This window comes from Eptatretus burgeri, chromosome 7 (assembly GCF_056783735.1).
Source record: "Eptatretus burgeri isolate ZD-2024b chromosome 7, Ebu_testis_v1, whole genome shotgun sequence".
Lineage (NCBI taxonomy): Eukaryota > Metazoa > Chordata > Myxini > Myxiniformes > Myxinidae > Eptatretus > Eptatretus burgeri.
The window spans coordinates 29756979-29772657 of record NC_140967.1 but is presented as its reverse complement, the minus strand read 5'-3'; the positions used below and the strand labels follow the sequence as shown (position 1 = coordinate 29772657).

The following is a 15679-nucleotide window of genomic DNA, read 5'->3' as shown; positions in this document are numbered from 1 at the left end:
TTGAAAATTCCATGGTGTCCTTCACAAAGATTAGGCAAGTTATTGCTGGTACTCTGAATAAATTCAAAATTCTTGCCCTAACTTAGAGAGAACATTGCATTAGAGAGAGGCACAGCATGCCCTCAGCGAATGATGCTACACTGCAGCCTTGTGCTGCATACGAAAAACGAAGAAGTTAAAAGCTCAAAACATTTTGAATATGGGGATGGGACAACAAACTGCTTTGCGAGCAAAAGTCTTTTGTAACATTTTGTCAATTGAATTTGTCAGGCAAGGGTTTGTGACCATGCTTTTCTAAAAAGGCTTATCTGATGTGTGAATGCAATTCAGTGACTTATAGTGTGGACCTGTGGCATAAAACATAGCATCCCAGGGGATGAGAGTTGGTGAGATTGGATATAGCATCGCGTGCCAGAAAAAGGCAACCGTGCTGTGTTTGGCGAGCAAATGACAATCCCGGCAAGTAGTGTACCTTGTCGTCAAGCTTCAGCGCGTGAAAGGACAGCAAGACGTAGTCATTGTTTCCCGTGAGTTCGTCCGACGTGATCTGCATGGCACATGGCACACATCACAGCAATGTAGTAGATGTGGTGCATAACACGTGGTGGAGATTTCCATCCAGCTGACTAAAGAGTCAAAAAGATTAGTCAACAGTGATTTGAAATTCAAAGGATTTCAGGTGCACCAATTGAAGTACGACACCAGCATATAAATGCACCATCACATAGGAAACAATCACACCACTTACAAGGGAGAGGGAAAATGTCCTCAAGTTTCAAACCTGAAACTATTCATTTCTGAAGTGCATATGTATAAACAAACAAACAAGAAATATGTCATAAATAGCACGATACTTGCAAAATCCATAAAACAAATTTGACCTTAAAATAATTGGTGGTTGAATTAAATGACAGAATACGCAACTCCTGTTCAAATTTCAAGTCAATCGGATGAAAATTGAGGATTTTAGAAATATCACCCAGTTGTTGACCTTTGGCCTATGTTGACCTTTTGGTCATTGATGACCTCAAAAATTATTGGTAGTTGAATTCGGTGACCAGATATGCAAATCCTGTTCAAATTTCTTGTTAATCGGATGAAAATTGAGGATTTTAGAAATCTCACCTACGTTGTTGGCCTTTGGTCTATGTTGACCTTTTGGTCAATGTTGACCTCAAAAATAATTGGTAGTTGAATTCGGTGAGCTGATGTGCAAATCCTGTTCAAATTTCTTGTTAATCGGATGAAAATTTGGGATTTTAGAAATTTGACAAAGTTGTTAACCTTTGGCCTATGTTGACCTTTTGACCTCAAAAATGAAAGGCTTCTTGCTTATGATGAACTCGATCATGTGGTGAGATTTCGTGAAGATCAGTTTAAAATTGTGACCTGTGGGTGACTGACATACAAGCAAACAGACAGACAGACAGAGAATAACGCACATTTCACGAGTAAAAAAGGTACACACTGCATTAAGTTTTTTTTTTATACTTTTGATGTTATTCCACATATTTTAGATATTTTATGGAACTCAGGTGTTCTCTGATTAATGCATATAATCTCTTAGGATGGTTTCAGCATGGTAGAAGAGAGAGAGGGAGAGGAAGAGGGAGAGGGGGAGGGGGAGGGAGAGGGCGAGAGAGAGAGAGAGGGGGGGAGAGAGAGAGAGAGAGAGAGAGAGAGAGAGAGAGAGAGAGAGAGAGAGAGAGAGAGAGAGAGAGAGAGAGAGAGAGAGAGAGAGAGAGAGAGAGAGAGAGAGAGAGAGAGACAGGAGAGAGAGACAGGAGAGAGAGACAGAGAGACAGAGAGACAGAGAGAGAGAGAGAGAGACAGAGAGAGAGAGAGAGACAGAGAGACAGAGACAGAGAGAGACAGAGAGAGAGAGAGAGACAGAGAGACAGAGACAGAGAGAGACAGAGAGACAGAGAGACAGAGAGACAGAGAGACAGAGAGACAGAGAGACAGAGAGACAGAGAGACAGAGAGACAGAGAGACAGAGACACAGAGAGACAGAGACAGAGAGACAGAGACAGAGAGACAGAGAGACAGAGAGAGAGACAGAGAGAGAGACAGAGACAGAGACAGAGACAGAGACAGAGACAGAGACAGAGACAGAGAGACAGAGACAGAGACAGAGACAGAGACAGAGACAGAGACAGAGACAGAGACAGAGACAGAGACAGAGACAGAGACAGAGACAGAGACAGAGACAGAGACAGAGACAGAGACAGAGACAGAGACAGAGACAGAGACAGAGACAGAGACAGAGACAGAGATAGAGATAGAGATAGAGATAGAGATAGAGATAGAGATAGAGATAGAGATAGAGATAGAGATAGAGATAGAGATAGAGATAGAGATAGAGATAGAGATAGAGATAGAGAGAGAGATAGAGATAGAGATAGAGATAGAGAAACAGGGACAGAGAGAGGGACAGAGAGAGGGACAGAGAGAGGGACAGAGAGAGGGACAGAGAGAGGGACAGAGAGAGGGACAGAGAGAGGGACAGAGAGAGGGACAGAGAGAGGGACAGAGACAGAGACAGAGACAGAGACAGAGACAGAGACAGAGACAGAGACAGAGACAGAGACAGAGACAGAGACAGAGACAGAGACAGAGACAGAGACAGAGACAGAGACAGAGACAGAGATAGAGATAGAGATAGAGATAGAGATAGAGATAGAGATAGAGATAGAGATAGAGATAGAGATAGAGATAGAGATAGAGATAGAGATAGAGATAGAGATAGAGATAGAGAGAGAGAGAGAGAGAGAGAGAACCACCCAAAAGAGGGTTAGTGTAATGGTCACATTCGTTTCCAACAGTTTACTTCAACGCTAGTTATGGATGAAGGTCATGCCTTTATCATCAACCAGGGCAAAGCAAGCCACCATAACAAGGATTTACAAGGAATTTTAACACAGAAGGAGGCCATTCGGCCCATCATGCCTGTGCCACACCAATAGCAGATTTAATAAATCCCTCAATACCCCTTCCCTTCATGTGCAGCCTTTTGGCTGCTACACTGGTACTCATTTCGCCGACCTCGGCAGGATGACAGGCAGAGTCAACCACCTGGTGTTAATTCAGCCACCAACGGGTCTTGAACACAGGACCCTAGGATCCCAAGCCACCACCCTAACCACTAAGCCAACAACAGGTTGTAACAATGAGTACCCAAAACCAAACCAAACTGCCCTTTGACAAACAGAAGAATAAATAAAGAAAACAAAAAAAAAAGAGAGGGTTATAGTGCAAATAAACAGAGATCAAAGAAAAATTTAAAGGAATTGAAAACCTAGTGAAAGTAAATGAGTTGTTCAGCCATTTGTGTCATTGTATGGAATGAATATTTCATCTATGTTCTGCCAGGATGCTCAGTCAACATTCATTAGATGTGTGACTTACTGAGTGTGACAAGCAAAATAAAAAAGGGACTTCAATGAGAATCCAAGACAAGTCCAACATCATTAGTATTGGCAAAGATAAAATGATCAAGAAACAGTGGTTGCCAAAAGATGCTTTGTATCTTCTAAACACAAGATCTGTATAAACATTTGCTCACTAATAAACGGAGAAAACAATGTTCGAGAATCTTATCAAGACTGATGAGCAATCGAAGCTGAAATGATCTAAATGTTCAATTCATAGGAGTTTGCACCCATTTCAGCTCTGCAGCACGCAATGAACATGAAGAAAACAGTAGACTGCAGTTGGATAAACTATTCATCTCAGATGACAGGAGACTAAAATGAATTAATTTAAGAAACAGAGAGTGCATATCATTGATGCAACAAATGTCCAACTAACAAAGTCCTAGCATGCACACCACAATTTGGGAGAATACGTTTCCGGGTAATGAGTAGAGGAATTGCAATGAACAGAAGGAGAAAAATGAAAGAGAATGTAAAAATAATTGCAATTATTTTTGTTCAATAAATACAATTAGCTAAATAACTACAGGGCTGGCAGAATGGTCTGGATGGATGCACAATCACCTCGAAGCTGTCTACTGTCTAGCCTGTGTTAGAATCTTGTCCCAGCTATAAACAAACTGTCATCCCGATGTTTCACAGGTAGGACGATTCATCAAAGTGTCCCTCGGATGGACGTTAAACTTGGCATCTCCTCTGCCCTCCTAAGTTGATGGACGTTAAAGATCCCACGGTATGCTTTCTGAAGAGTAGGTGAGCTATCACAGGCACAAGGGCCAAGTTCCAAATTCCAGGAGAGAGAGAGAGAGAGACAGAGAGAGACAGAGAGAGACAGAGAGAGACAGAGAGAGAGAGACAGAGAGAGACAGAGAGAGAGAGAGAGAGAGAGAGAGAGAGAGAGAGAGAGAGAGAGAGAGAGAGAGAGAGAGAGAGAGAGAGAGAGAGAGAGAGAGAGAGTTAAAAAAAAACACTACCTCCACCACCTAAGGTGGACAGAGGTTGTTTTCACCCCTGCTTGTTTGTTTGTCTGTCTGTCTGTGAGCAGGATATCTCAAAAGGTTATGGACCCCGGACGAAATTTGGTGGACAGGTTGGGTGTGTGACGATGACAAATTATTTCCATTTTGGTGAAGATCCGGATCCATATTCTTCATAATTGAAAGATGGGGCCATAAACGATATATAGCATGGTATTTCAAAACGTAGTGGATGGGGTTATGACAACACTTGGTGGATGAGGGGTGGGTGACAAGAAGCCACCAATTCGTGATTCAGATCAAGATCCAGATCTGGCCGATCAGTGGGATACAAAAGGTAAACTGTTCAGCCTGGCAGAGGTATGCACTCTAACAAGTGCTATTCTGGTTTATTTTTGGATACACGATCAGGACTGAACAGATCAGGATGCAACAGAACAAAAGGAACAGTCGAAAGAGAGTGGGGGAGGGACACATCAACTTCAGGATTGAGGGACAAAACAGAGGGAGCCTCGGAGAAACAAGGGATTTCTCAAAAGATCTCCCCACACCCTGCTATCTCATCTCATATGTATATATATATATATATATATATATATATATATATATATATATATATATATATATATATATATATATATATATATATATATATATATATATCTTCTTCTTTCGGCTGCTCCCGTTAGGGGTCGCCACAGCGGATCATCCGTATGATCCGCATAGTGATTTGGCACAGGTTTTACGCCGGATGCCCTTCCTGACGCAACCCTGGTCACCTCTTATGACACAGGGATATGGTACACCTATTTTAACCGGGGTATACACCGCCCCAGTACACTGGTACTCATTTCGCCAACCTCGGAAGGATGACAGGCTGAGTCAACCCCCTGGTGTATTAATTCAGTGGCCCAACGGGGCTTGAACTCAGGACCTTTTGGATCCCAAGCCGCTGCCCCAACCACTGCGCCAACACCAGGCTCATATATATATATATATATATATATATATATATATATATATATATATATATATATATATATATATATATATATATATATATATATATATATATATCTATATATATATCTATATATCTCTCTCTCTCTCTCTCTCCCACCCCTTTCCCTCTCTCTCTCCTCTCTCTCCTCTCTCTCCTCTCTCTCCTCTCTCTCCTCTCTCTCTCTCTCCTCTCTCTCCTCTCTCTCCTCTCTCCTCTCTTCTCTCTCCTCTCTCCTCTCTCCTCTCTCCTCTCTCACATCCCACCCCTCATTACCCTCCCCTTCAAATCTCCCCCTCACAGCCACAAAGCTGCCTCCTTCCCCCACCCTCTCTTCTTCCAACTCATTCCTCCACCTCCTCCAATCTTCTATTTCCCTCTGCCAACTCTCTTATTACCTGCCACTGTGCCTCATCACCTCACCAGTGAGCCTTTTTTCCTCCTCCTCATCTGGCCCTCTCCCCTAGCTCTTCTGCAATCTCTGACACACTAATAGCTCTCCCGAGCTCCCCTTCTCCTCCCTCGTCTTACCCTCACCCTCCCCTCCCCTCCCATCTCCTGCACCTAAAGCCTCCTCCCCTCCCACTTCCTTAACAGTGTGGACCTCAAACATCCGGGGCCTTCGCTCTAATCTGATAGATCTCTCCATACAGGTTGCCACTGACAAACCAGTCAGAATCTGCTTAACCCTCTAGAGCCCCAGGGGTCATCGGTTTTTGTTCACCTAGAACATTTCTTGGGCTCGAGAGGGTTAACAGAAACTTTCTTCGTTCAAGATTTCTCTGACTCCTTAGTTTCTCTCCTTGGTTACTCCCTCCTCCGGTATGATAGCCCTAAGCCTCGCCCTGGTGGCAGAGTTGCTCTCTTTATCAAAAACTCTATTCCTCACTCTCCATGCACTGCTCTCACTCCCCCACACCCTCAGGAATACCTCTGGCTACGGATTCCACTCCGCCACTACATATTGCTGTTATTTGTGTTAGACCATCCAACAAAAAGTGATGACTCCATTTAAGTCTCGCTCACCGACAACATGGACCAACTTCGATCCACTCATCCCATATCTCTATCTCTATCTCTATCTCTATCTCTATCTCTATCTCTATCTCTATCTCTATCTCTATCTCTATCTCTATCTCTATCTCTATCTCTATCTCTATCTCTATCTCTCTCTCTCTCTCTCTCTCTCTCTCTCTCTCTCTCTCTCTCTCTCTCTCTCTCTCTCTCTCTCTCTCTCTCTCTCTCTCTCATATATGTGGTGACTTCAATTGGCATCATTCCAGTTGGCCGGGTGTGGGTACCTCTCTCACCAGTCATGGTACTTCAGCAAAGGACTTTTGCAACTCATTGGGACTGAGACAATCTGGCAACTTCCTGACACGGATTTCAGTCAATGGTACTCCATCTCTTCTGGATTTGGTTAAGACCAATTTCTCTGCAATTGTCTGATGTTCTGCTGCTCCAATCAGTTCATCTGATCATATGCTTGTTAAAGTGGACATCTCTCTGGCCATTCTCAGAGAACTACCTCAGCGCCGACGAGTCTGCCATTTCACTCAGGCCGACTGGCAGGGACTTCAAGCAGCCATGAAACTTCTCGAGTGGTCTCCCATTTCCACTTTCTCCAACATCATCTCATCCTGGGAATTCTTTCAAAGAAATTTGCTCTCTCTCATGCACAGATTTATCCCTTCAGTTGTGATACCCTTCCTGCCATCCATTGTGCACTGAAGCTTGTGGTGAGGCAGTTGCCCTGAAACAACGTGCCTTCACCTCAAGGAAGGCATGTCCAACTGAAGGCAATCTCAGTTCCTTCCGCAAAGCTTGGAACAAGTGTGTGTCTACCCTCAGGAGAGCCAGAAAACACCATCTTTCTCATCTCAAGTCTGATTCTCTCAAACCTGTCTCCCTCCTCCAAACCCTGGTGGTGTCTGGTTAAGTCCGTTTCTGGTGTGTGTTCCCCCTCCATCCCCTCGCTCACCTCAAATAGCTGCACAGCTGACACTGCACGTGAAAAGGCTGAATGGCTAAACTCCGTGTTTGCTTCTAAATCTTGTCCCAAACCCATTGTTTTCTGTACCCACCTTACACATTAGCACCCAGGTTTTTCTGGACTCTCTGTCCTTTTCTCCAGACAAGGTGGAGAGTTTGCTGTCAAACCTCGACTCCGATTCTGCAACCAGACCAGACGGCATCAGCCCATGTGCCCTAAAAACCTGCTCTGCTGCTCTTGCTCACCCTCTCTCTGTTCTATTCACCCTCTCATTTGCTCAAGGTCATCTGCCATCTGCTTTGAAATCAGCACACATTTCCGCTCTGCATACAAAAGGTGCAAAAACAGATCCTTGCAACTACAGACCAATCAGCCTTCTCCCAATCATCAGCAAGATAAAATAATCCATCATCGCTTCCGACATTAAATCCTTCCTCTTCTCCAATGGCTTGATTTCTGATCATCACTTTGGATTCAGTCCAGGTCACTCTACCCTGGACATGCTGCTTTTGCTTTCCCCAACAATGGATGGAGGTCCTCAATGCTAGATATGAGATAAGAGCCATCTCCCTGGACATGCTGCGAGCTTTTAATACAGTCTGGCATCCCATACTGCTCACCAAACTCTGTTATGGTATCCAACGCAATCTCCACTCCTGGATCGCAGACTTCTTCTCTTGCAGCAATCAACGCGTGGCTCTGAATGATATCCTCTCGTCCCCACTTCCTGTCCAGGCTGGATTTCCTCAAGGCAGTGTTCTGGGTCCTGTGCTTTTTCTAGTTTTCATCAATAATATCTCCTACTCTCTGAAAAAATCCTCTTTATCTCTTTACTGATGACTTCACTCTCTGTCATATCATCTGCCATCTGCCAAGCAGCAGCTTCTTCACTCTCTGCAGATCTTGGTAAAATCACAAACTGGTCCAATACTTGGAACATGTCTTTCAATCCTGACAAATCTCACACTCCCACTATGTCTCTCTGAAAGGACTATCTGGAAACCCCCTATCAACCCCATCTACTTTCTTAACAATCCTCTTGAAGCAATCCTGTCATTCAAGCTTTTGGGTCTCACTATCTGCCATGATCTTTCCTGGGAAAGCCACATTTCCAAGTCAGTCAGTCAATGACAAGGCATCCTCCATTGTGCAAAGTCCTTCCTTCGATACACCTGGGTACCGCTAACCACATAAAAATATTTCATCTGCAGCCTCATGGAGTACTGCTCTGTCCTCTGGACTGGTGCTCCTGCCTCACACCAAGCTCGGCTTCATGCTGTGGAAACTTAAGCTTTGAGAACCATTGGTATCTCCCGCAATGAAGTCGAATCTTTGAGTCTCTCACTCTATCACCACAGGCAGGTCGGTGGTCTGTCTTCTCCTGTCTCCTCTCAGGCCTTGCCCCACCCCACCCCCCTTGGGTTGTCTGTGTTCTTCCCCCCCCCCCCGCCCCCTATATTTCTGCAGGGCGCTCAAGGTCCACCAGCAATCCCCTTCTTGCTAAAATCTTGCCAAAAATTGCCAAATTCAAGAATCACTGCTCACCTTCACTCTTTCATTCCTCTTTTGCCCCTCCTTTGGACAGGAAACTCCCACACTTTCTTCAGTCCCACTTCCCTCCAGGTCTTCAAAACAGCTGTTGACCAACATCTCATGTCTTCTCCCATTCAAAACCATAATATTTTCTACCCTGTTAACCCACCCCAAACCCACCTTCTTCAAATTCCCTGCTTTTCTTACTGAAAGTCACTGCAGCGTCCATCTTGTTTATCCTGTGTACCCCACCCCATCCCTCTCCCTTCCACAGATCTCCTCATGTCTCTGTCCTCCATTGTTTTGTGTTTCCCTCTCCCACCCCTCTTGTCTCCTGCTCCCTTTGTTATATGGTCTGTGTATTAGCTCTTATACTAGCCTCGCCGATGTATACAAAAAGAAGATATTCTCTTTTATTCGGACATGTAAGGGATATTTTCAAAACCCTACACGGGTTCCTCTCCCAAGGTAGGGTTTGAAAGAGCAAAGGGCTTCTCTTGTCTCGCTTTTCTTGGTTGCTTTATGCAGCTTTCTTTGGCTGGAAGAGCATGGGGTGAATATATTGTGACAGTGTTGAGAGAACGTGGGAAGCACATACAAGACACATTCAGGAACCTGGGTGTACAGTTGTTATCTCCGAAGTATATTGTGGAGCAAAATTTCCCCCCTCCAACTCTCCCATATCAGCGGAAAGGGGGGAATATGCATTGTGTTTGTAAAATAATTGAACCCCATTGTGACTCTTCTCTTCTCTTCTCTTCTCTTCTCTTCTCTTCTCTTCTCTTCTCTCTCTCTCTCTCTCGCTTATCTCTCCCTCAATCTCCCTCCCCACATCACTGGTGCATCCATATATGCTTTTCAACGCACTGCACACAACATTACCAAACCAACAGTAAAATACCACATTATGAAGCCAGCAATCTACCAGAGAAACATAATAATGCACCGCAGACCTGTGCAGAGTTGAGGAAGCCTCTGCTCCGTGCAGCTATGTTACAGCTGCAGTTGGCCAGACCCCCCCAACAATGGCCTCGATGCCCAATGCCCCCTCCTTGGTCGCCGGCCGCACTGCAGAGCCTAGGCGCAGCCAATGAACATCGCCTGGAGACAGGGCGGGCTAATGGAAAGGCAAAGCCATGGCCGAACGCCAACAGCAATGCCACAGCACTCAGGAAGCTGCAAAAACGCAATGCTATGCCTCCCCATGGCTTATAAAACCCCGGGCTGGAGCTCAGAACGCTGATTGATGTGTCTGAGATTCGACACAAATGAAATGGTTGTACAATAACAAGTTGGTGACCGCAATGTAGTGGAGGGCTAGTGGAGAGTGCGAGCGAGCAAGGTTCCGAACAGGAAATAGGCCCAGCCAGCAGATAATTCCCAGACGTGTTGGCCACATAATACTGAATCACACACTCTGTCTCTTGCTTTCCCTAAATCTACTTCATTCACTTTGGACGCATTGAGCATCAACCACACCAATGGCTCTTTGAAGAGCACACTGACTGGCACCTCATGCTATTCCCTCCAAGCTACATGCAGTCACCATTTGCATCTCTGGGATACGTCACATCACACCACCTACTCTCCTCTTCTTTCTTCCACTCCCCCCTCTTTTGTTGGGACCAACAAAAGTTGGCTGATGTCCGGTGAGTGAGAGGCCACAAATACACCTCGTACTTTTGTCTCTTTCTCTCTATCCCCCTTCCTTACCTTGTTTCCCCGGAATGACTGAGGCGCCTGTGTTGTAAAACTATGAATCAGTAACTCAATAGAAAGGGCTTCTGTGCTTGCGGTAAGAACTTTTCTTTGCGACACTGCCTTGTAAATACATGCCTTTTGTAAAAGCAATACAAACTGTTTCCCAAACTGTCCAATTGTCAGCTTCTTTTGGTTCGACATCGAGTGTGTGTGTGTAGAACATGGAGTTCACCCCTGCCATTTCATTAAGGGTAGCCATTGTTTCCACTTATGGTATCGCTGGGTGAAACCGGTAAGGGGACTAACAAGGCAAAATCAGGTCAATATTTACAAAATGCCATCATGCCCTTCTTTGTAAGATTCATATCCCCAGATCTATCAAGGTTGCCTCTTATTTTGTGTGGAGCACCAGGCTACAGGGTAGCATCATTGGCTGAGGGCGCTGCTGCGCCGCTGATGCAGTGCCCCTGTCGGATAAAGTAGGAATTTGTAATTTGTTCAGGGTCTTGGCGATACCTCACCTACCCTTCACGAAGGACACCATGGGATCTTTAACGTCCACCAACTAATGTCGGCAGATGGGGCACCAAGTTTCATGTCCATCTGAGGGACGGCACACAAATTGATGAATCATCCTGCATATGAAACACCTGGATGACAGTTTCGAGTTGGGCCGACATTCAAACCCAGGTTAGACAGCTTTGTGGTGAGTAAAGCTGCCTCTGATGATAAGATATTATCTCTGATTGAGGTGTTTAAAAGGACACCCCATGAGAATAAAATAATGACTGCAGGTCATAACATAAGTTTTTTTTTACATTTTTGAGGATTCAAAGGATGACAAGGAAGTTGGTCACAGGAGGAATCCATTTGACCCATTGTGCCTGCACTTTATCAACACCATATTATAGGAGCTTCATAAATTGTACGATGTTACTATAATGAACATATTGCAGGAACATAAACACAACAGGATGCTGTCAGAACTGTGGAGCAACTTTGAACACTCGTGACTATGTCCGTAGTAATAACTGTGATTTTTTTTTAAAGAACATCCATATCTCTCTCTCTATCTTTCTCTGAAAACCAATACAGCTAGCATCAGTGGATACAACCCTGATGTGAATGTGGCATAACTGCAGGCCACTAGTAGAGTAGAGCTGCAAGGTAACTGTAGTACGACTGTAGACCATCTCTAAATGAAGTACAACTGTAAATAAAAGCGATATAACTGTTTTATGCAGGCATAGTTACAAGTGTTCAAAGTCACAACCTCTGGTGGAGATTAACTGCATATTCAGCAATCATCGAGCTTGTTTTTCAAAATCACACACATACAGTGGCCTGCAAAAGTATTCACCCCCCCCCCCCCCCCCCGCAAACTTTTCACATTTTGATGTCACCTGAGCTTATTTCATGATGATTTCAAATCGAAGTGAATGTATAGAGTCTTCACAAGCTCCTCAAAAGTGATAAAGCTAAAACATGCAGATAAAATGTGAATAAGTTTGAGTGACAGAGAAAATCAGATGATTCTCAATTGCATAAGTATTCAAACCATTTTCCTAATTAACCCTAAATCGCTTCAGTAACAAATTATTTGTTTGAAAGGATACAGAATAAGTGTAATAGGTTTCACCCGTATGAAATTAGTGGCTTAACTTAATTAAGCTCCTCCATTTATCTAAAGAGTTTTAAGGTGCTACTCACTTGGTGAACCAGCAAGGTAAACATGACGACCAAGGAGCTTTCCAAAGAAATCTGACATAAAGTGGTGGAGGAACCCCGTTCAGGAGAGGGTTATAAGAAGATTTCAAAGTCACTCATTATCCCTTTGAGTACGGTGAAATCCATCATTAATATGTGAAAGACGTTTCGTCCCACCCAAACTCTACCCAGATCAAGTCGCCAATCCAAACTCAGCAGCCGGGAAAACATTGATCCCCATCAAACTTGGCAGAACCAGAGCAATTTTCACGTGAAGAGTTGACCCCATGCTGCCGTGCTTGCGGTGGGGAAGGCTTGAGCTTTTGCGAACTCCCTCTTGCAAAGTTCCGGCTGTTGAGGACGAGAGAGCCCAAGTTTTGTGTCATTGAGGACTGTGCTGAATACATCGATTTCCATGCGAGTGAGATCCAAGCTGTGGATGGCAGTTTTTTTGAACGGTCGGGGGCCCACGCACATGCCTGGAGTTGAAACTGAGCCGATAGATGTGCGTATAGGTCGCGGTCTGACACCCTTGCCTTGCCTATAGCGGCTTGTTTGGTTTTGCCAATTCCGTCCCATCAAGAAGGAGTGAGACCGGGAAAGGATGGGACCGAGAGGGAAGAGATGGAGACTGGGCATACACCGGAGGCCACACAGGAGGTCGATATAAATTGTTGCGATCTACATCTGGAGGTTGATATACATATACATCCACATCTACATTGTCGAGGAGGTCGTGCAGATCGACATCGTCATCACTTCAGGGATGGAGGGGAGAGGAGGAGGATGCAGAGTACGGATGGTGGAGGGGGGGATTGGCCCATGTGTCATGGTTCCTTGCTGTGGTTAAGCTGCATGCTTCAAGACCAGGGAGGGCACCATTGGTGGCAGCATGGATAAGGAGACAGCTTGGGCCATGGGTCATGGCTCCTTGCTGTGGTTAAGCTTGATGCATTGAGACTGGGGAGGGCTCTGTTGGTGGCAGCACGAATGGGGAGACAGCTTGGTCCATGAGTCGTGGTTCCTCACTGTAGTTAACCTGGATGATTCGAGACCAGGTGGGGCACCATTCATGACAGCATGGATGGAGAGACAGCTTGGTCCATAAATCGTAGTTGCTTGCTGTGGTTAAGCTGTATGCTGCAGGGCTGGTGGGTGGGGGGGGTCTGTTGAGGGCAGCACAGATGGTGAGACTACATGGCCCAATGATTCATGGTTCCTTGCTGTGGTGAAGATGGATGTGTCAGGACCAGAAAAGGCTCCGTTCAGCCTTGGAGTTACACACGTGCATGGGTCGTGGTCTGCACATGCATGTGCACGATTGTGATTTGTGCACATGTTGTGAACACACATGTGTGTGGTGTGTTGCACTTTTTGTGTACACACTTTATGCTTGACATATATTCACATTATATACACACATTATATGTGACATATTACACTTGTTCTATACACACGTTATGCGTGACATATTGCACATGTTATATACACACGTTATGCACAATATATTTTAAATGTTCTATACACATGTTATGCATGGCATATTGCACATGTTCTATACACACGTTATGCACAATATATTTTAAATGTTCTATACACATGTTATGCGTGGCATATTGCACATGTTCTATACACACGTTATGTGTGACATTATTGGTTCACGGGTCAGTAAGTGACCACTATATTCGTTATGGGTGTGTGTCTGTCTGTCTGTCTGTCTGTCCCGAGCATAGCTCCCTGGGTTTTGATCCGATCTTGATAAAATTTTGGTGGGAGGTTTATATCATGATCTAGTTGTGTTTTCCAGAGAATGGGCATGCTGCGCCCATTATGGGTGGAGCCACGCCCATAAAACATGTGTTTTAAGGGGTAGCCGGTTTCAAGTTACATCTTCTCCAAGGGAGTTTGTCGAATCTGGCAGAGGTTTCGGTATTTGGTTAGCCCAATGGCACCTGCATAGCCCCACGGAGCTCGATTTTTCATTTTCGTCCCAAGGTCAAGGTCACAAGGTCACGAACTTAGAAAATGTCAAAAAAATCAATAAATTGGGCATCGAGCTCCGAGGGTTTTCAACTGTTTCGAATGAAAGTTGGAATGCAAGTAGTGCTCTTCGAGTACTACAACTTTCATCATTTACATTTTTCCGGATTCCCACCAGTTTGCCCGTGGCGTCCCCTCGAAGGTCAAAAAATAAAAAAGGCGAACCGTGTACATTGCTCGTGAACCATCACCGTCTCCAGACTTGTACATATTATATACACACGTTATACATGACATATTGCACTTGTTATATCCAGTGTCTATAGAAAGTTGACACCCCCTTTCAAAATTAATTAAAAATATAAAACTAGAATATCTTGGTTGGATAAGTGGGCTTTTTGAGTAATGGCTTCCTTCTTGTCACCTTGCCATACTGGCCAGACTTGTGGAGTGCTTGGTATATTGTTGTCACATGCACACAGTGACCAGTCTTTACCATAAAGGCCTGTAGATCTTTCGAAGTTGCCATTGGCCTCTTGGTGGCCTCTCTGATCAGTCTCTTCTTTGCTTGGTCATCCAATTTGGAGGGCTGGTCCGATCTAGGCAGGGTCTTCCCTTGGCAGGGTCTGGTGGTACCATACCCCTTCCACTTATTAATGATTGTCTTGATTGCTCCAAGTGATATTCAAGGCCTTTGAAATATTTTTACACCCATACCCTGATCTTTGCCTTTCTACAACTTTATCCCAGAGGTCTTTTGAAAGCTACTTGATGCTCATGCTTGAGTCTTTGCTGTGATATGCACTACCCAGCAGACAAAACCTACAGGAACAGCTGATTTTATTCTGAAATAATCAACCAATGCAATTTAACACAGGTGGAGGCCAATTTACTTGGTGTGTGATTTTGAAGGTGATTGGTTACACCTGAGCTAACTTGCAATTGCTATTACAAAGGGAAGTGGACATTTATCCAACCAAGATATTCCAGTTTTCTGTTTTTAATTAATTTTTTGAAATTTGTCAAATTTGTTTTTCACTTGGAAGTTGTGGGTTATGATGTGTAAATAAATGTGAAAAAGTCCGGTTTAATGCAATTTCATTCCAGGCTATAAGGCAATATAAGGTCAAAATTTTGAAAGGGGCTGTAGACTTTCTACAGGCACTGTACACATGCTATACGTGACATATTGCACTTGTTATATACACCTTTGTATGATGTGCACGACATATACATATTATAAACACGTTATGTGTGATATACACATCATATATATATATATATATATATATATATATATATATATATATATATATATATATATATATATATATATATATATATATATATATAT

General features: G+C 44.1%; 2 protein-coding genes across 3 annotated transcripts in view; both read right to left on the bottom strand.

The window, feature by feature from the left end:
* The window catches only part of LOC147022917 (uncharacterized), a 395784-nt gene that overhangs the window by 107188 nt on the left and 272917 nt on the right, over window positions 1-15679 (bottom strand). The window lies entirely within an intron of this gene.
* LOC147022920 (copine-4-like) overlaps window positions 1-15679 on the bottom strand; it is a 263594-nt gene that overhangs the window by 189902 nt on the left and 58013 nt on the right. For both annotated transcript variants that reach the window (XM_085887892.1, XM_085887893.1), the window contains one exon: window positions 473-547. In XM_085887892.1, coding sequence (XP_085744018.1) covers window positions 473-547 — 75 coding nt within the window. The remainder of the gene's footprint in view (window positions 1-472; window positions 548-15679) is intronic.